Below are 20,452 nucleotides of genomic sequence, written 5' to 3'. Positions count from 1 at the left end.
TGCCCTGTTCTTTCCAACACCTGTGTAACAAGTTCATCACAATGTAAGTAATCCCCATGCTGGTCTCCTCTGATAGAACAGCCCTCATGTCTCTCTGGAGATCAAAACGTAGGGTACGTGCAGGACCATGAGATGAGCAGAACACACTACACACACACACACACACACACACACACACACACACACACAGCTATGCTGTATAGAATAGAAGATGGGCTCCATCAAAGTACACTCATTCCAGGGAATTGACTAAGGATTGATATAACTGATCAGTTTTTGGACTAAGCAGAGTTTCTGTCTCATCCTGGCTTTGCCTCCTCTCAGGTCACGGCCTCTGGAATGGGACTTTTAGAGAACACCCCCCCTTCGACGTGCCAGATGCCAAGGGCAGCTTCCTTCCCCTTGCCCTTGGGGGCTTCTACATGTTCCTCACAATGATCATCCTGCTCCAGGTAGGGGGACCTTTCTACCTAAAAGGCCAGTACCTGCACCACTTTGTGAAATAAAGAAAAATCAGTGCTGGCCCCAAGAACTAACTCGACTGAGATAGGGAAATAAATGTTCATTGCTTTCTTGTGGGTCTTTGAAAGTATTCACATTTGGGGTTATGTTGGACAAGCCCTGCCTTGTGGAGGGGAACCCGTCCCCAGATAATAGCAGAAAATATTTATCAGGCTTTTCTATAAAGAGTAAGATTATAGCAGTGACCCATGTGTGCCCGGCCCTTTGCCAGCTATACAACAGGTAAAACCCTAATAACCTGGAGAGAAAAGAAGATGAAGTAGCACACACAACTACAGAGAGCTGTCAAGCCCTAGGCATGGAAAGAAACCACAGGTTAGTGTTTTAGCATTTGACAGATTGAGATGGGGGAAGAAAAAAAGACCCAGAACTGGCCCTATATAGGAGAAAAATACAAAAACACAGAGCACCTACATGAGAGAGGTAGTAAGGAAAAAAAACATGAATTTTAAAAGTCTTCAGCCTCTATAAGAACTTACAATCTATGAAAAAATGAGGAAATTTGTAGCTTTGTTTTGATGAAGCTTCATCTACGTTCAATATCTTATACTATTTGAGGATGTCGCATTGTCCTCTGATAGGTGATCCTTTTTAATCATTGGCGCGTTCGTTCATTTAGCAGAGTAATCCTTTTTACATGTGAATCAGATTATACCCCCGCTCTGCACAGAACCCTCTGGTGGTCTCACGTCCTTCAAAGTGAAATCCCAAGGCCTCATCACAAAAGCCAACAAGTCCTGTATGATCTCGACCCCGACTCCCTCCCTGCTGTCTCCTGGCCATGTTCTGCTCACATGCGCGGCCTGCTTACCCTTATCCCACCCGACACCCGGCCCATCCCCATGGCCCAGCCTTGGCCCCAAATGCATCTCTTCCCACAGATAACTGCACAACTCACCCCCATTTCTTCAGGTGTCTGCTCAAAGTTCATGGTTTATAGAAGAGTCCTTCCCAGCCATGAGCCTCTTCCTTTCTGCCTTTTCTTTATGAGACTTATCACCACCCCATATATGTCTAGTTGTTTGTTTACTGGAATGTGAGGCCCTCACAGCTGGGAATTTTCTTCCACTCACTGCCATGTCCAGGACCTAGAGCAACATGGGACACAGAAGGAGCGATCAGCAGATACTAGGTATTCAGTCAGTCATCAACGCTGGGTCTGAATGCCTGTCAAAGTGGGCGGCCACCCTCGGTGTGGCGTCGGGAGGCCGGACAGGGCCACCAGAGCTCCTCACCCACTTCCTGCCCAGCCACTAAACAGCCGACAGGGCGTACCCGCCTCGTACCAGACACACTGGCTGAAGAAGGCATGCTGTTTTTCATTTTTTTAAAGTAGATCGCTTACTTGGTTGACCTCACCGGGTCTGGGACTTGTCAAGTTCACAATCCCTTATTTTTTTATTTTTTTTTTATTTTTACACCTACAGCACCTGGTCTTCCTAGGTGGTCTCCCATCCAAGTACTAACCAGGCCTGACCCTACTTAGCTTCCGAGATCAGACGGGATCGGGCTTGTTCAGGGTAGCGTGGCCAAACAGACAGCATGCTGTTTTTCAGATGCCCCTGAGAATTCCAGGGGAGGCATTGGCCTTGCATTGCTCAGAGGCAGTCCATCCCATGAGCTGGCCTCAGCTTTCCATTAAGTGCCTCTGCTACCCACCCGCGGGGTCCCGAGATGGGGAGCCGGCCTGGTTCTGATGCGAGGGGACTCCTCTCCCGGCAGGTGCTGATCCCGATCTCCCTGTACGTGTCCATTGAGCTGGTGAAGCTCGGGCAGATCTTCTTCCTGCACCATGACCTTGACCTGTACGACGAAGAGACTGACTCATCCATCCAGTGTCGTGCCCTCAACATCACAGAGGACCTGGGCCAGATCCAGCACATCTTCTCTGACAAGACGGGGACGCTGACCGAGAACAAGATGGTATTCCGGCGCTGCACCGTCATGGGCCACGAGTATCCTCACCAAGAAAATGGTATGAGGACTCCCGGGGTACCCACTCCTCTTCCTAAAGGAATCACCCCGCTTTCCCAGGATTGGTGACAGAGGACATTGTCCTGGCTCCCCACACAGGCTGCGTGGCTCCGTGGAAAGTAGCTTCCATATCCCTGTGGGCTTCCTGGTCACACCAGCGCTGTTCCCATCACCGGTCAACTTTCCTTTCTTCACAAAGGCCATCAGTGATCCCCGGGGCGGTAGACTTCGGTTGGTCTTTGGTGCCATTTACACACAGCATCTTTATCTCTCAGGAACGGACTGGGGACATGTCCCAATTATGTACCAGTCAGACAGCAATTTAAGAATTTCTTGGGTCACCTTACCTGAGAGGACCGGCCTAGGTCGAGGCACATGGTCATGTTTGATACATCCAAGAAATGCCTTCCATACTAACTGATCTCCTGGATGTGACTGAGGCAAAGCTTTGACTGTAAAATGCCTGGAGTGTCATCTTGCATGGACTGAAGGTGGCCTGTAAAGCTGACCTGATCCCGTCAGCTCCACCCCACCCCCACCCCCCCACACACATACACACTTTCTAACTAAGAGCAGAAACTCTCAAGAGAGCAGCATTCATTCTTTTGAGTGGCAGGGATAAAGAAAAGCAAAGGAGGAGGTATTGTAAGTCACCCAATCCCCTTTGCCATGGTGGTAACCATTTACATGGGAGCTTCTGGTCCTTCTAATAATAATAAAAGCAGCTACCATTATCAATACTTAAGAGTATGCAGATCACTTGAACACACTATATCATTAAGTCTTCAAAACAACCCTATGAATTGGGTACTTTTGAAGAAGTAGAGGCACAGGTTTAGTCAAAACTCAAAGTCACGTAGCTAGGAGGTAGTAGAGCCAGGATTTGAACCTGTATGACTTAGCTCACCCCTCCTTCTCCAGTCAGAGTGGCCAGTTCTGTATTTCCATATTTCCCGGAGCAGCTCTTACCTCCACTCCCAAAGCCTGGGTCTCCCCAGCCACGGCCTGGCCAAGGTGTGACCAGGGCAATGACAGCCCTCTTTTGTTGCAGCCAAGCGACTGGAGACCCCAAAGGAGCTGGACGCTGACCACGAAGAGTGGACCCAGTACCGGTGCCTGTCCTTCCCAGCCAGATGGGCCCAGGGCCCAGCAGAGACGAGAAGCCAAGGAGGGGTTCAGCCCCTGAAGAGGAGCCAGAGTGTCCAGGTCCCCATCCAGCGTCACTCTCGACAAAGGTCCATGGGGCGCTGGGAAAATGCACAGTCCCCTGTGGCCTTCAGCAGCCCCATAGTAAGTCCTCGCCTTTTCTGCTTTGAATTGCAAGTGGTCTCTGCTGGGGAGAAGCGAGGGAGGGCTCTGGGGTGTGAAAAAGACTGGGTAAGCCCTTAAGAGCTCTCGAAATGAGAACGCTGGGTCTTGCAGGTAATCCACATATGTGTATCATTGGGCACATACCATTCTAGTTCATTTCAAATGTTCGGTATTTGGAAAATGGGAAATTTCCTATAAACATATAGATTTCTGACTTCTATTTTGAAAATGGAACTGGGAAAATTCTCCACACTAAGCCAGCATTTCCTTGTGGCACTAATTGGCTTGAATTAAGAAGCTGATGCTACTTAGACTCCGCGTGTAATCTTCAGTTCATCACAGTCCCCCACCCCAGCTTCTCTGTTTCTCTCCCTCACTAAGCCGAGGGCCAACAGCAGGCCCATTGTGCACGTTTTCCCAGCAGTACAGTTGAGAGGAAAGAGAGATACATGTTGTGCCCATGTTTCTATAAAGTGGAAAAACAAAAGCTAAGCCTGCAAGGATGTGCATTCCAAGAAAAATGAAAGAATATGTTTTTTGTGACCATCAGTCTTAAATTGTCATGAAGCGAAGAACATGTTTGTTAGAATAACCTAGCACACATCATTCCCTGAGGTTAACTGACGGGCCCCCGTGGTCATTCGACTTTACAGCTTGGTCTGGGGCTTTTTGCATACGGTCGGTCACTTCACACTAGATCCATTGGTACAGCTATCATGAAATGCCCAGGCAGCAGATGAAAAGAGCGAGTTCATTCCCCAAGATTATACAACATTTCCTAGAAGTCAAGGCCAGAACCTGAGTCTCTTGACTCCTGCTCCATTTTACTTTCCTCTCTGCACCATGCTCTTTTGCTAGGAAACACATCATCTGGAAACTTGTGCAGCTACAGAAAAGGCCACAGAGAACCCCAGCCATCTCAAACAAGATACACAAACTGAAACAGGGACCTAAAGTGCTATTACCCCATTATTAGAATATCAGAGTTTCAAAATGAACCTTTTGGTGAATTTCCTTCAGTCTTTTATTTCCCTCATTAACGTCACATGTGACTATAGATATTTAACAGTTTTGCAGTTATAGTACATATAAATTACAGGTGCTGGGTTTTATTTATTCTGACAAGCAGTCAAAAGTATTGTCCATATTGCTACCTCATATTCATAAGCTGGGACTGTTTTCTGACTAACCAGGAAGAAGGGCTGTGAGTCTGTATGTTCTGGGTGGTTGCTTCTCTCCCTTTGATACAAAGTCAAGTTCACTCGCGTCTGTTATAGTGCACAGAAATGCAACATTAGCAACCAATAATAACTTGTCAAGACATATGATGCCCATAAACATACAAGAGGAGTGATCTATAGGTGCCTTGGGGAAGATTTTTGGTTTGTTTCTTCTCTTTGATTTTCTTAGCTAACTGGACACGCATATTGTCAAGACTCTCTCTTCTTTAATTCTGTCCGCACTAAATAGAATGCTCTTCCCTCAGCTCTTTGTCTAAATTCTTGAAGAGTAAATTCAGCACATTCTCATTAGGCACAGATTCTAAGTCTTGCACTATGTATATCTTTTGGTACTTACCACAGGCATCCCACGTGCCTGCGAATGCCTCCCCCAGGACACAGGGGGAGAAAAAGGAAACTTTCCTTGGTAGAGCTCAGTTGAAATGCACAGATTCACTGGCCCCTGTTCAACCTGACAAATCTCAGTAGCCCAGAAAAAAACTGTAACCCTGAGCCAGCCGGTATAACTTTACTTCAGGGCCCTTAGCTGATGGTCAGTGCAAGGGACACATTAACCCCTGAGCTGTCTCCAGGTCCTGGATGTCATCATTCTACCTGGGCTGGCACTCTCTCAAGGGTAGGTCTAAGTTTATTCAGGAACAATAAGGAAATTGACACACAGACTAAAACTTAACTCTTGCTGCCTGGGCGGGTGGGAATGGTGACGTGTTCTCATTACAAACTACCATACGTGCCGTTCTACAGTCAGTTTGCTTGAAAATCTGCAGTTAGTGGGACAATAGCAACCCCCGGAAGTTGTTGAGGAGGGCACAGGGCTAAGAGTCGGGAAACGCAGGTTCTGGTTTTAGCTCTGCGACTGGCTTGCTAGATAACCTGAAGCAACATGTAAAACCTCTATCCTTACTTTGTCACCTGAAAATACTTTGCTTATAACTCACCAGCTGGTCTAAAAATCAAATGATATGTTTGTGCTCACATGTAAGGTCCCTTCCAGGTACGAATCAGGCACATTTGTGTCAGACGCCCCAGGTTTTTATCTCGGCTCCCCCATGTATTAGCTCGATGACTTTGGTCAAGTTTCTGAGCTGGAAGTCTCAATGTTCCCATCTTTAAAAAGGACTGTCGTTCTGCCTTATGAGTTTATTTTGAGTATTTAATTCTTAAAATCATGTGTTATAGACAAATGGATAACTAATAGATATTTTAACAGATTTTTCTGAGGGAAGCTCTTTGCTTTGGACGAAGGGTCACATACCTGGAGACATGGAAGGGAAATGGGAATTGTTGTAAATATAGTGTCGAGCCCTCTCCCCCCCAAGATTCTGGCGTATTCGGTCTAGGGTATTTTCATTTGTGATGATTCTAGTGAACAACCGAGATTGAGAACCTCTCTAAGCATACCATCACCCCACAAGAATAGTCTACATTTGTCTCACATAGGCACTTTCTATAGCTTAGAAGACACTGGCCGAAGAGGGTGATTTATGCTGCCTTAAAGGGACCTGACACTAACCTGTAAGATACCTGCGGCTGGAGTGGCCGATGCTTGAATTAGTCCACAGAGACCGTCTAGGGCGACTCTGCCCGATCTCCTGGTTCCCACCCCTGCCCACTCCGAGCAGTTCTCTGAATTTGCCGCTTCTTCCGCCCGCCCATCTGCTGCCATTGAGTTTGGTCTGATCATGCCTCGGCACCACCAGCTCTTTATTTCCCCTCCGTAAACACAGCCAGAACCTGCCTCTGAAACCCCCGGGGTGCCAGGTCACAGCGGAGCACCCCTCCACATTCTAAAGAAGCCTGTCTTAGTTTCCTTGGCCCTTTGCTCCCAACCAAAACTAAAACGAGCATCAACAATAACAACAAAAGCTGTTGGGTTTTTTTTATTATTATTTTACTACAAAAAACAAGGAAGCAATATCGGTCTTGCAATATTGCATAATTGGCTGCTCTAAAATGCAGGGTGGGGTAATATACTTATGAAAGTCGTGGGTGCTGAACCAGTGTTTAATAGGGCTGGCAGATGGAAAATGAAATGCCCTCCCTTTTTTTGTGGTCTGTAAGCAGCCAAGATTTGAGCAGAGTCTTTGTTCAGAAGTGCTACTTGCGCAATGTTTTCCAGAGCCGTCAGACCACAGATTATCTTCCTAATCATGAAATTTGCGTGGGGGCCAGTTAGGCTCCTCCAAACTTCACCAACACCTGCTTCTGTGGGCATGGCCCCTCCCACCCCTCCAGAAGGAATGCAGTAGAGAAAAGGAGGTGTCTTTGGCCCTCTGCCTCCTTTTCTTGAACTTGGTCTTCCTTTCTATCTCTGGAGGAGATTTGTGCAGCACTTCCAGGCCGCCCCAGGTTTGTGGGGCCAGCCCACATCCACACCCACACGCATACTCCCACTGGAAGGTGAGGTAAGAGTCCCGATTTTATTAGCCAACCATAGAACTTGGGGGAAGTGATGTGACCACATAGGCAGGAACAGATGAAGCCTCTCAGCTGTGCTACCCTTAGCCCCCAGGGTTCCCTGTGGGGACATATGGCTGGCATGACACTGTTCACAAAGGGTGTGGTCTTACAATATCTGGAAAACCCCCTTCTTGCCAGGCCACTAATTTTTCTCTTTGGGACTTACATTCCAATTGGGAAAAGCTAACCTTAACAATGCATGTGCTTCTATTTAAGCAAAAATCTACAAACGCTGGGCTCTCTGCCTTCTTGGATCAAACTCAGTATCATCGAGGCCACAGCATCAGCTAAGACAGACATCACTGCCTTACACAATATTTCAGCCCGCAGCCCCTCAGCAACCACAAAAGTTGTTTCCACGAGAGTAATACAACCACACGGTCAAAAGGAACCAAAAGGCAAGTGACAGGAAGGAGGTTTCGCACCCTCCTCTGTTCCCCGCCATCATTAGCAGTTCCCTGTGCCCTTCCTAGAGTTTCACCTACACAGGAGCAAACAAGTGTGGTACCCACACGAGCACGTCCTTTACTGCAAACAGAAGCATAGCATGCACGCTGTTTTGGACTTTTTTTTTTCCACTTAGTGAATCTTGAGGAATATTTCATAAATGTAGACAGACGTTCATTGGAGCACTGTTTGATCCTATTTTAGTGGCTATTAGAATTTTGGGGGTGGTTGAAGCATCATCTGTTTATACATGTGTATGTGTTTCTAGAACATTTATTCTTAAAGCATAATTGCTAAATTGCAAGTATGTGCATTTTTTATTTTGATTGATACTTCCGAAGAGATTGGACCAGTTTAGACATACACCAACAGCAAATAGAAGGGTCTGCTACCTCTTAGCTCTGCCAGTTCTGTGTGTCTCTTTGTCTATTACTCAAACTGGGATCCTCAGACCAGCAGTCTGAGCACCACGTGGGATTTTGAAGAAATTCCACTCCAGACTCACTGCATCAGCATCTGTCTTTTAACAAGATGCCCAGTTGATGTGTGTGCACGTTACGTTTGGGAAGTGCTGGCATGGTGTTTAAGGGTTCCGCTTTTGGCATCAGGCAGAGCTGGATTCAAGCCACAGCTCTTTTGTTGAATTTGTGACCTCGGACAAGTGACTTAATTTCAGTGAGCCTCGTTTGCCTCTTAATTAAAAGGGGAGAATGATAGTAACTATTTCTGTGCTGTTATGATTAAATGACGTACTTAGCAAAGTACCTGGCTCTGCTCTAAGCTGTCCATAAAAGTAATCTAACGGTAATAACGGGATCCTGGAGTGTATAGTGTGAGGTCAGCGATCACTTTCCTCAAAGAGGCCTCTGCAGTAGAAAGAAATCCCACCAGCTGGGGGCCTGGCTGCCACAAAGCACTAATCTGAACTGGTGGTCCCACAAGTTTATATTTCTTTTCCTTCAGAGAAATAGACTAACCAGAGGGCCCAGAAGTGGGTAGGACATTGCTTTCTCTCTAAGTAGTCTAAGTGCCAAGTTTCTAAATGTTAATGGACCAGAGAGGAAACCAGTAGGCTGTGGGCAAAGGGAACCGTGGAGAACCTTGCCCTGCGGAAGCAAGTCTATGGTGACTGGATAAAGCTTAAGTGACATCTACGGCTGATACCTGCAGGCTGGGCCTGTCGCCAGTGCCAGAGAGAAGTCAGCCCTTTGCAGAGATTTTTTTTTTCCCACATCACTGTATGATTGTGTGGAAATAAACTAAAGAGGAGTTTTAACAAAGAGACCCCATGAATTAATCAGTGCTGAGGTAGCATGGCTGTCCTAGATAGGAGTTAGTCGACAAAGGTTTGAGTGCCTACAGTCTGCCAGGCACTGGGGACACGTTACAGTCTCTGCCCTCATGACACTTATAGACTAGAGGATAAACGGACATGCCATAAATATCCGTTAAATCGTTTTACCTGTGTCAACACTTGGAAATGCACGATATGTAGCTTGGAGCAAAGCAGCGTGTTGTTGGAGGCTGCGCGTCAGGTGGTGCGAACACTGTCCTGTTCTGACCTGGCTCAGGGCGTGGTCCTGAGCAGTTCGCCGCCTTCCTCTCTGGCACTGTTTTATCATCAGGAAAAGAGGAAGCGGGGCATTGGCTTTGATGACCTCCAAGCTTGTTCTCAATTCTGGGTATCTGTGGTAAGGTTTAAAAGCATCCCATTCATGTACCCCTCCTTCCCCCCACCCCAACCCGCAAAACGAAATCTATTTCCTGAAAAAGTAAGAGTCCCATAATCCCCTTTATAATCTCATGGATGATCTGCTGAGCCCTGAGGATTAGATAAGCAAGTCTGTCCATTGGGTTTGGGATGCCAGACACTGATGACCCTGGCTGTCAGCAAGGATCAGAAGCCACTTCCTTCTCATAGGCATCTTCCCTGGCACGGAGGTTGAGAGCATGAATTCTAGAGTCAGACTACCTTGAATTAACTGAGGGGCTCTCTCCCACTTACTGTGTGACCTCAAGCAAGACACTTAATCTCCTTGGGGAACAGTTTCTTCATCTGAAATACACAGCTAACTGGGAGGATGATAGTACTCAGATAATGTTGCTGTCAGACGCAGCGAGACAGTGGATGAACCCAGAACACAAGCACTCCGTGAATGGGAACTGTCATTACCAGGATGAGAAATGGTCTCGGGGTTCCCTGAGTAGTGTTGGTAAACTGATGACCAGCCCTGGGTGGAGCTTCGAATCTGGTTAGAGGAGTTTGCAGGAGCATTAATGGGGGAACACAGCTACTTTACCATGACCACAGAAAGGAAAAACTCTACACTCAATCAAAAGGTCTGACATTGATTCTAGCTCTGTGTTAACTCACGGGGTGACAATGGTCAAGTTATCCCATTTCTCTGAGTTTCAGTTAAGTTGGGACTAGTCTCATGTCAACTTGGGGCTCTTGAGAACCCAGTGAGGTCACATAAATGACACTGTTAGGGAAGGCAGGAAGTTTCATCAATGAGAGCTCCTGCCACAAAGACTGGGCTCAGAGGCAGAGAGACTGAATGGTGTTTGCTCCCTTCCCAGGCTTTCTGCAAATAGTGACTCCACACGGTGTGGGTGGTTCACCAGTACTTACTGGGCAATGAAAGGCAGTGCAGACGATGCACTTTAACTAACATCTAGCATCTTCTTTGTAATAAATACACTTTTCCTGGATGCTGTCTTAAAATAGTATGAACAAGATGCAGGTGTGAGAGCTGACTCTTGGAGAGCAGCCCAGTGCAGGTTGGAACTGTGACGAGTATGTGCTCCACCACATCCGGTCTGTTTCCTCCAGTGTCCCTGCCTTGCTAGAAAACCCAGCTCTCACCTCTCAACCAGGTACCTGGGTTTCCTCCTGTGCCTCACCCTAAGAAGGATAGAACCTGACTTCCTGCATTCGGTGGTCCGAGGAGACACAGACTGAAGACTTTTTCCTCCATGGGATTTTAGTTTTAAATGTCAACTTGGGTTTTTATTTGTAAAGCCTGCTAGTTCATCGGCCCTCAGTCTTCACCCTGTGTGAATCAATCAAGATTCCCTCAGTCTGTCTTTCCAGCCATTGACTCTCTTCTATTTTTTTAAAAATAATATATATATATTTTTTTTCAGTTTTAGTTGACATACAATATTAGTTTCAGGTGTACAACATAGTGATTAGACATCTATATAACTCATGGAGTGATCGCCCCAATAAATCTAGTATGCATCTGACACCATACATAGTTATCACAGTATTATTGACTATACTTTATGCTATACTTTACAGCTCCACGACTATCTCATAACTACCAATTCGTACCTCTTAATCTCATCCCCTTTTTCACCAGCCTCCCCAACCCCCCTCCCATCCACTCTCTTCTAAATGTTAAACTGAACTCTGAACACTGATAGCAATGGTCTTATTAAGTGGAAACTTCTTTCCCGAATGGCTTTTGTCGCAGATAACTATCAGGGGCCAGTGTTTGTTGAACTTCTACTTTAAACAAAGCAGTAGTCAGAACTATAGAAGACACAACTTTATAGAAAATGCAGCCTCTGTCTTTGAGGCTCTACCCTCATTCTAGAGAGGACATGATAAATCTGAATTTAATACGTAGTAAATTCCAAAGAATGATACAAGTTACACAAAGATGGCAAAAATTGGAAGATCGAGCCCCCACCCCCCCTAAAAAAAAAAAGTTCTCACATCATCTCTGCTTTATCTTGAAAAATCAAGAGACGTGGCAGACATGACCAGCACCAGAGCACTTCACCAGCAGAGCAGCTGCCATTTGTTAGGTGGGGTGGGACTTGCCCGGCCTCACCATCCCGTGTCATCGTCTGGACCTTGGCCCACTTTCTCAGTCACCGCACTGCCTGACTCCTGTGCCCACTCCGAGTTCAGGGACCTGCTACTGCAGCTCAGAGGACAGAAAACTCGCTGTGGGCCGGATAAGATCTCACAAACCCATGGTACCTGTCATGGTTATTAAAGTCAAGGCAGGAGTTTGGTAGACAGGACAGGAAGTTTCAAACAGGGTGAGATCAGGGGCATAGGAGAGGAATATTCATCCAGGAGGCAGCATGCAGACCGTGGGCCGCGCCGAGCGTCCGCTTTGAGAAGTGGCGGGAGTAGTGAGTGGAAGCTCAGGCTGAGGGAGAATTTAGAGGCTGAGTGACTGGATCAGGCCCCCAGTGAAAGAGCTCCCGAAGGTGCACTGAGCTCCAACATGCCCCAAGGAAACCGGTGTCTTAGGAATATGCATGGGTGATACATGTGGAGGGTTAGAAGGAAAAGATGTGAAGCAGCACCATCAGCTTAGAGGTGATGCAGAAATCCAGGATGGAGGGCTAGAGGATTTGAGCCTGCTTGGAGGCATCAGGAATGAAGGACAAATGGTGGGGAGACACTGTGAGGGAAGAACCGCCAGAGCCTGTACATGATGGATATGTGGGGTGAGGGAAGGGAGGAATCAAATAAGAATCTGTAATGAGCAGGCTTGTGGGAGGGGGAGACATACTAGATTCAAGATGCCGGGAAGACTGCATCATCCCTGCCCCAGACATACAAAGAACCTGCTGGAGGGGGCCTTCCTCCCCTCCCTTCAGGAAAGACCCTCACCCAAGCCTTTCTTTCCCAGGAAAAAGATGTGACTCCAGATAAAAACCTACTGACCAAGGTGCGAGATGCTGCCCTGTGGCTGGAGACTTTGCCAGACTCCAGACCCGCCAAGCCTTCCCTCTCCACCAGCTCCTACGTCGCTGACTTCTTCCTCGCCCTGACCATCTGCAACTCCGTCATGGTCTCCACGACCTCCGAGCCCAGGCAGAGGGTGAGGACTGATGACGGTGGGGGTGGAGGGAGGAGCAGGGGCGAGGGATGAAGCCCTGAACCAGGAGATAAGACCCTTGACCCCTGGCCACAGTGTCATCATTTCATCACTGAGACTTTGAGTAGATCTCTTACCCTTTCTGGGCCTCCGTTTCCTCATTTTAAAATGTAACTGGAAACGTTATGTATGAGACGTCTGTGTACCTTTCAGATTTTGTGTCGGTCTGTCTGCAGGGTAGATATTAAGAGCTAATATTTACCGAGCAATTGTTACCCGGCAGCCTTCAGCTGTATTATCGTCTAATCCTCACAACCCAGCAGCCCTATGAGGTATGGCTTTCGATTTCACAAGTGAAGAAACAGTGGCTCAGAGAACTTGAGTAACTTAGTAAAAGATACATGGTTAATACTTGGCAGAACCATCTCGTGTGACTCCATGCCATTATGTCCTACTGGTCTCAGCTTTTACACGGGAGTTAAATAATTAACACCACGTGCAATGTTTTGCCAATTGAGAGAGAATGCAGCTAGATGGCCATTTATAGAAGGGTATGCTGTGAATTGTTTTTTAGTACTGAAGATAGCTTTGTCTTCGATTATCCACAAACTCTCACCCAAGCTACTTTGTGACTGATGAGAATAATTGAGTGTTACATCTCATGTCTAGGAAGTCAAGAAAAAGAAGGTTCTCCCAGGCACAAACCCATAGCTTCCTCTTATTACACCCAGACCCAGACCACCTTGAAAAGTCACTTCAGTTCCGGAAAGGTCACCAGAATATCAGAAGTCTTCAGGGAGCTTTGAGAGGCAGGTGGCGTTATCGGAGAAATTAACTCTATTTTCAAGAGAGGAAGAAGTACCCTTCTGGAGGGACAGCATCCACCTCTCGATTTTTATATTCATGGGGAAGCTTTAGCTGGTGGGTAGCTGAAGAGCCCAACCTCTGGCGTCAGACAGAACCAGATTGGAGTCCCGGTTCTCCTACCCGCACACTGGGTGATCATGGCCAATTTATTTAACCTCTTCGTGCCTCAGTTTCTCATCCATAAATTGGGATGATAACATCTCATAAAGTCACTGGGAGGGTGAAATGAGACGCTGCATGCAAAGATAGAGGCTATGGTAAGGGTGTGGGGAATGTGCACTCTTGCTGTGGGTCTGACTTTGGCCTCCTTTTCTTTCCTTTACCCCTGATAGAGGGGGGAGGGCCATTGCCAATCCCAAGAATGTCAGGGCTGGAGGAAGCATCTGGCCTAAGTCCTTCATTTTATAGGCGGGTAAACTGAGGCTCACCTAGGCGAGAAGACCCGCCCAAATCACAGGCCAAAATAATGCATTCACTGCAAAACGACCTTCAGATTCTGCCATGACCTTCATATTCGGCCATAAGATTCCGCTTGATACTTTTTTCCGACATGAAGGGTAACATCTTCCTTCTCTCCTTTGATCTCAAGGTCACCCTGCCACCCTCCACCAAGGCTCTGGGAATATCCCTGGAGAAGATTCAGCAGCTCTTCCAGAAGTTGAAGCTTTCGAGCCTCAGCCACTCATTCTCATCCACTGCGCCCTCTGACACCGACCTGGAGGAGAGTTTGGGGACCAATGTGCCTACCACAGACTCGGAAGAAAGAGACGATGCGTCCATGTGCAGTGAAGGCTACTCCACCGACGGTGGCTCGAGGAGCAGCACGTGGGACCAGAGTGAGGCCCCGGCGTCTGGGTCGGGCATGTCCTTGGAGGAGGTGCCAGAGGGCCCGGCCAGCCCCGAGCTCTGTTACGAGGCCGAGAGCCCTGACGAGGCTGCCCTGGTCCATGCCGCCCGTGCCTACAGCGTCACGCTGGTGTCCCGGACGCCCAGTCAGGTGACTGTGCGCTTGCCCCAGGGCACCTGCCTCACCTTTGACGTCCTCTGCACCCTGGGCTTCGACTCCGTCAGGAAGAGAATGTCCGTGGTCGTCAGGCACCCACTCACCAGCGAGATCATTGTCTACACCAAGGGCGCCGACTCGGTGATCATGGACCTGCTGGGAGACCCAGCCTGCGGTGAGTCCCGCCCTCCGGGGCACCAGGGAAAGGGGCTTCGTGGTTTAAGAGGCTGTGCGGAACGGTCATGATGAGCTCAGCCATAGTGTCACTCGGCCCAGCAGGTGCCAGTCAGAGCATGGGCCCACAAGACGCTCCCCTCAAAGCCACTTCCTTAACACACATTCCATTCTACATCTCGTTGACCTGGAGAATCACAGGACTCAGCGGCTTATTAAAGACCTTGGTCTTGTCATAGAAGAGCCTCTTTCACTTTTCATCCCAGTTTCCAGTTTTCCAAAGTCGTTTAAACATGGATTATCCATACACAATTACACAGAATATCCATTAACATACCCTAGAGCACAGTGTGGTCCTAACTCTTAAGTTTTGGAGAGAGGCCACCTGAGCCCAGACAAGGAAGTGACCCAAGAGAGGCAGCCCAGCTAAGCAGCGGAAACCCTAGGCCCAGGCATCCTGAAACCCAGTTCAGAGCTCCCCGCCCGCTGCCAGAAAATTCCACGCCAGGCTCACTTCACTCTGGGAAGCCTCAGGTGTCCTTTGTCATCCTTTCCCCCAGCCTCCCCGAAATGGATTTTCAGAAACTTGCACCAAGCCAGAAAAATGTTCCAAAGTCCCTACATATCAGTGTCCAATTTGGGAGCAGCATGAATTAGTGTGCAGACGCTTCTCGATTGCTAACAAGGAGAAGACAGTTATGGGACTATGATTCTCCCGGGGTAGGAGATTCCAGCCAAGCTGTAGAACTGCCCAGGCAGCCCTGTGCCTCCTGCGTTATCAGCTGTGGATCAGAGCCAAGAGGTTCATGGGGATTGATGAGTGTTTAGAATGGGAAGGGAGCTAATTAGGTCTCTTTATCCCCAGACTCTGGCAGACAAGTGAAATCAGGGTTTCTGAGTCAAGGGAGCCTCGACACTCTATCCCTGGGCAACAACCATCCGAGCTGCCCTGGAGATGTTTTTTTATTTGTTCCTCTCCTGACTGCAAAATAGATTAGCGATGCCTCCAATAAAAGACACATGAGCAATGTTACTATTTAGCACTGAGAAGTAACGCTTGGAAACAGAGGGGAAAGAAATAATTCCCGGTTTAATATATTTATGGTGTTTGAACATTCATTTTGACCCTGAGGTTTCTGGTAGCCTGAGCAAAAAGGTCAACTCAAAGGCACACAGGTAGAAGGCAAAAGAATTTAATCTCAGGCGATGATGCCTTTGAAAATAAAATACTGTAAATAGTGCTCAATAAGGCAATGCATAAAGACTGTGTTCAAGGCACCAGAAAAACAGGAGCACCTGAAAAATTAGAAAATAATCTTTGGTGAAAGGGTTTTTATAGTGCATAAAAACAGCCTTGGAATAGTATCATAGGAAAAATCAGCTCGTTGGGCTTTCTTATCTTACATTTAATAATTGTATTTTTAATTTTGCATCGCATGGGGGTATGAATGAGGTGCACGAAGTCTGTTTACTGCTTATGGCCTCTGAAGATCTCAATTTAGCACTGGTAAAGGATTCTGAAGTTTTTTCCAAGCTCAGCTTTACAAAGTGCTTCAACCGATTAGTGATGTCTGTGACATCCTAGATAAAGAAGTGGTAATGGCATCAATCCCGCCCCATACCTGCCAACCCCAGATGAAAACCTCTTTTTATCTGATAGATAAAAGCACTGAGATTTCAAGAGAAAACAATAAATTTCTTCTAAAAGAAATATATTAGGTAGGACTTCATAGAGGGGACTTTGAGCAACACAATGAAATATTTTTCAATCTAAACACTAAATTTATAGGAAATGCAAAATATTTTTTCTAAGACCATCTCTCGTCTAGAAAGAAAAGTTATCTCAGCAAACCCAATGTGGTGAAGAACTTAGCAATGAGACTCAGGTCCATAGCTATCTTGAGACCTAATGTGATATAAGCACCAAAGTAGAGGCAGTGATGGATAGCATGCCCGACACTTAGCAGACGTGGGGTCGTCCAAGGCTAAATGGCTACAAAGGAACACCTGAGGTGATAATAAGACTTCAGACTTCTGTTTCCCCGATTCAGCAGGGCTTCCACCGACCATGGGAAACTCTCTTATTTAAAAGTTCCCAGGTGATTCTGATGCAAACAGATGTTTAGGAACAATACCTTAGGCCACCTGCCCTCCTTAAGTAGTACTTTTCTCGGTCAGGCTTTTGGTGACCAGCTAGAGGGAGCAAACAGTTTAAGGACACCTTCCCAGGCACCCTGCCAGCCGGGAGGGCTCCATGTTCCTGGAGAGGTCCATGAGGTGACTGCTCCTCTGAAGCCTTCGGAGCTAGGGACGGGGATCCCTAAGTATCTGTACGTGATCTCATGGGGGACACTGACTATTTGACAGAGACTGACACTGCTGTGGAAAAGAGGATGAGGAAGATCCAAGGCTGGACTCAGAGGCATCTGGACTTGTATGCAAGAGACGGCTTGCGGACGCTGTGCATCGCCAAGAAGGTGAGCCTCGTGTGCGCACGGCCCAACGGCAGCAGCCCTGACGCCGCCTTCTCTGTTTTTCGAAGACCCTTGATGTTGGCTGCTTTAATATAGTCACAATTTGCTATTTTGATTTACCACGGAGGCCCACGGCTGTGACAATTTTGCCATGGCAGAAATCTGAATGGTGAGGTCCCTTATCAACGTGGCTTTTTGGTTTCCTGCTTTACGTCGTGTATAGAATTGGTAAATCACAACTCATAAAACATCTTAATGTTATAATTTTGCCTTCAGTTTTAAACTTTGCATTATTTGCATGAATTTGAAATTTGGGAGATTTTCTGTGATCACATAAAAATCTCAATTTCTGGTTTCTCTGGAAAATTTAGAGGATCTGGCAAACTGGGTCTCCATTCTCAAATGGCAGCAAATAGCCAGAGCCATGTAGCAGCCGATCCCTTTGGTGAGAAACAAATTGTGCTGTGTTCTGTGATTGATCACAGTCTCCATCATTCCCTATAACTTTACCCTTGGCCCAGCCATGGCATATAGATTACCCGCCTCATGTCCTACGGGTCTTTGACTTTGAAGCCCCTAAAAGGGAGGCAGGCAAAGAGCCATGAATCCCAGAGCAGGGGTATCCGATGAGGCATCGAAAATCAGGTAGCGGAGCTATATATTTCTAGGTAGCTAGACTTATTTCTCCTCCATAAACCCCCCTAGCTCGTCATCTTTATATGGCGCTTAGTGCAACGTAGTGTTTAAGAGCATCCACTTTAAAGCCTGACCTACCTGGGCACAAGTCCCAGTCTCACCACTCACCTGTCGTGTGACCTTGGGCAATTTCTTCACCCTTCTGAGTTCTGGACTTTCTTATCTGTCAAATGGTGCTCATGCCCCTACCTCATGTACGGACCTGGGACAGTGACACCACTGTGCTCACCACTAACGATGCTTACTACTCTGTAGGTGGTAATTACACCCTTACCACCTTCTAGTTTCCGTTGAAATTACTTGTGCCTGTTTTGCTTCCTCTAAAAAGACTGTGAATTCCTTGTGCCTGTTTTGCTTCCTCTAATAAGACTGTGAAAGGCCTACCTGTGTTCTCTTGGTTTTCCCTATAGTGACATGTACAGAAGAAAAACCAAGGAATATTTGATGCTTGGACAAAAGGCTCATTCATTGCTCTAAGAGACAGTATGCATGTAGTGCCAACAGAGGGGTCTAAGGGTGCTCTGAGACACCAAGAGAGGAAGCTATGCCCCTAGTTGGATTCTCCCAGCTTTGGGGCACCACCTTCAATAGCAGGTGGAACAGTCTACCAGGCCGTGCAAGATCTGGCTGCTGAGAACCTTACCAGCCTCATTGTTGGCTCCTTCTGCCTGGCTTTCCATCTTTCAGCCAACTGGTATGGTCGAACAAAGCCAAGTTCATTGCTATTTCACAGTCTTTGTACTTGCCCCTCCCCATGACTGAACTCTTCTCATCACTGGATCTCAACTTGCACATCACCTTCTCTAAGAGACCTGAAGATCCCACTGAAATAGCCCCTCTTCCCGCCACCATCCTCCCACCCAGTCATGCTTAATCATATCGTCCTCTTTATTTTCTATACAGAACTCCCTGAAATGATCTGTTCTTTTAATTTACTTGGATAACATGTCTCCTCCTTCAGCGGCACATAAGCCCAGGCGTGCAGGATCTTGTCTGTCTTGATCATTGCTCTATCTCTAGCGCCCAGAGCAGGGCAGGGGCTCAGTGAATGGTTGGTGATAATGTAACACGAGAATCAATCCTTCATTGATTCATGCATTTTAAAAAAAATCATCATTGAGGAGAAAGCCACATTTCACTGTGTAGTGAAGCCCAGACAGCCCGTAGGATGCCCAGCGTGCGGGGAGGGAGAGGGATTCACCTGGGGCTGTGAATGAGCCTGTGCCTGCCCTGTAGGTTGTGAGTGAGGAGGACTTCCAGCGATGGGCCAGTTTCCGGCGTGAGGCCGAGGCCTCCCTCGAGAACCGCGATGAGCTTCTGATGGAGACAGCACAATGTCTGGAGAACCAGCTCACCTTACTCGGTAGGTAAAAATAAGTTCTCATTAAACGAAAAATAGGAATGCTGCAAGCCGGAAAGGGAGTTCTTGGCCCTGATTCTGACACCGCTACAACGGTCTCATTCGGAGCCTTCCCCGGGGTGCCCTGGCACTCGGCACCATGGGCTGTGCAAGTGTCCGACCAGGCTCCATGGACAACTTCCTGGGGGTGCCCAGGAGCCTCCTGCACTCCCTGCTGGGAGACACCCAGGACTTTGGTGGCTTCCTCTCCACTCATTCAATTGTTTATTGAGCATCGATTATGTGCCGAGTAGCCAACTAGGCATTGGAGCTACAATAAGGAAAAAGAGCCCCAAGCCCTGTCCCGTCCCTCCCCCGCCCCAAGGTTCAGAGTCTAGCAAGGAAACTGGATGATTAAACAAGTAACTTCAACAGAGTGTGATGAGGGCCGGGCTGGAAGATGTGCTGGGTGGGATGGAAGCATAAAGTAGAAAGGGCCAACGTCGCCTTGGGCCGAGGAGGGTGCAGGAAGCCAGAACCGAAGGAGGAGAGGCAAAGGCTGCTCAGGCAAAGGGGGAAGTGTTCCAGGTGGAGGGAAGGGCCCAGCGAAGGCCCGGAGGTGAGAAAGCTGGGCTGGCCTGTAGCGCAGAGATTATAAAGGGCCATCTGAATCACACGCTCCAAGTTTGGAGGGGAAGAGATTAAAAGCAAGGACAGTGTTGTGTTTTACAAAACTTACTCGGGGCCGCTGTTGGAGGGAAGTTACGTCGATACGCTGGGGGAAAGCCGTGGAGCATGGAGACCACAGTTATGAGGCAGTGTTGTATTTCCGCTGGAGGAAAAGTACTGTCGAGGGAAAAGGGGGAGGCTTTACTTATCAGGATTAATCCCCTCACAGCTCGGGAGCAAGATCTAGGAAAGGCTGTGCGGGAACAGCATGCACACACTGGCCACGTGGCAGAAGCTTTCTTTCATCCTGGAGGGCAGTGCTGACCTGGGGACAAGGGCCACGTCTTGGCCCTGTCAAGACCTTGCCGTGTGCCCAGGGACACACCCCCGCACCCCTCCGAGCCTTAGTTTCTCTGGATAAAACAGAC

The 20,452-nt window shown here is 47.7% G+C and overlaps 1 protein-coding gene, 2 long non-coding RNA genes and 1 pseudogene across 9 annotated transcripts in view; 1 reads left to right on the top strand and 3 right to left on the bottom strand.

Moving 5' to 3' along the window:
- LOC120614372 (uncharacterized) overlaps positions 1-20,452 on the bottom strand; it is a 120,269-nt gene that overhangs the window by 3,520 nt on the left and 96,297 nt on the right. The window lies entirely within an intron of this gene.
- Positions 1-20,452, top strand: part of ATP10B (ATPase phospholipid transporting 10B (putative)) — a 135,486-nt gene that overhangs the window by 84,382 nt on the left and 30,652 nt on the right. For all 6 annotated transcript variants that reach the window (XM_039877200.1, XM_039877190.1, XM_039877159.1 and 3 more), the window contains 7 exons: positions 325-452; positions 2,245-2,497; positions 3,548-3,786; positions 12,614-12,805; positions 14,259-14,847; positions 17,214-17,323; positions 19,253-19,379. In XM_039877200.1, the coding sequence (XP_039733134.1) occupies positions 325-452; positions 2,245-2,497; positions 3,548-3,786; positions 12,614-12,805; positions 14,259-14,847; positions 17,214-17,323; positions 19,253-19,379 (1,638 nt within the window). The remainder of the gene's footprint in view (positions 1-324; positions 453-2,244; positions 2,498-3,547; positions 3,787-12,613; positions 12,806-14,258; positions 14,848-17,213; positions 17,324-19,252; positions 19,380-20,452) is intronic.
- Positions 1,941-2,059, bottom strand: LOC120616715 (uncharacterized; annotated as a pseudogene).
- Positions 14,570-20,452, bottom strand: part of LOC120614378 (uncharacterized) — a 9,271-nt gene continuing 3,388 nt past the window's right edge. The window contains exons 2-3 of the long non-coding RNA XR_005655951.1: positions 19,218-19,375; positions 14,570-14,825 (exon numbers count right to left, since the gene is read on the bottom strand). This is a non-coding gene — a long non-coding RNA (uncharacterized LOC120614378). The remainder of the gene's footprint in view (positions 14,826-19,217; positions 19,376-20,452) is intronic.

This window comes from Pteropus medius, unplaced genomic scaffold (assembly GCF_902729225.1).
Source record: "Pteropus medius unplaced genomic scaffold, Ma_sr-lr_union100, whole genome shotgun sequence".
NCBI classification, from domain to species: Eukaryota; Metazoa; Chordata; class Mammalia; order Chiroptera; family Pteropodidae; genus Pteropus; species Pteropus medius.
This window is presented reverse-complemented; position numbering and strand designations above follow the sequence as displayed.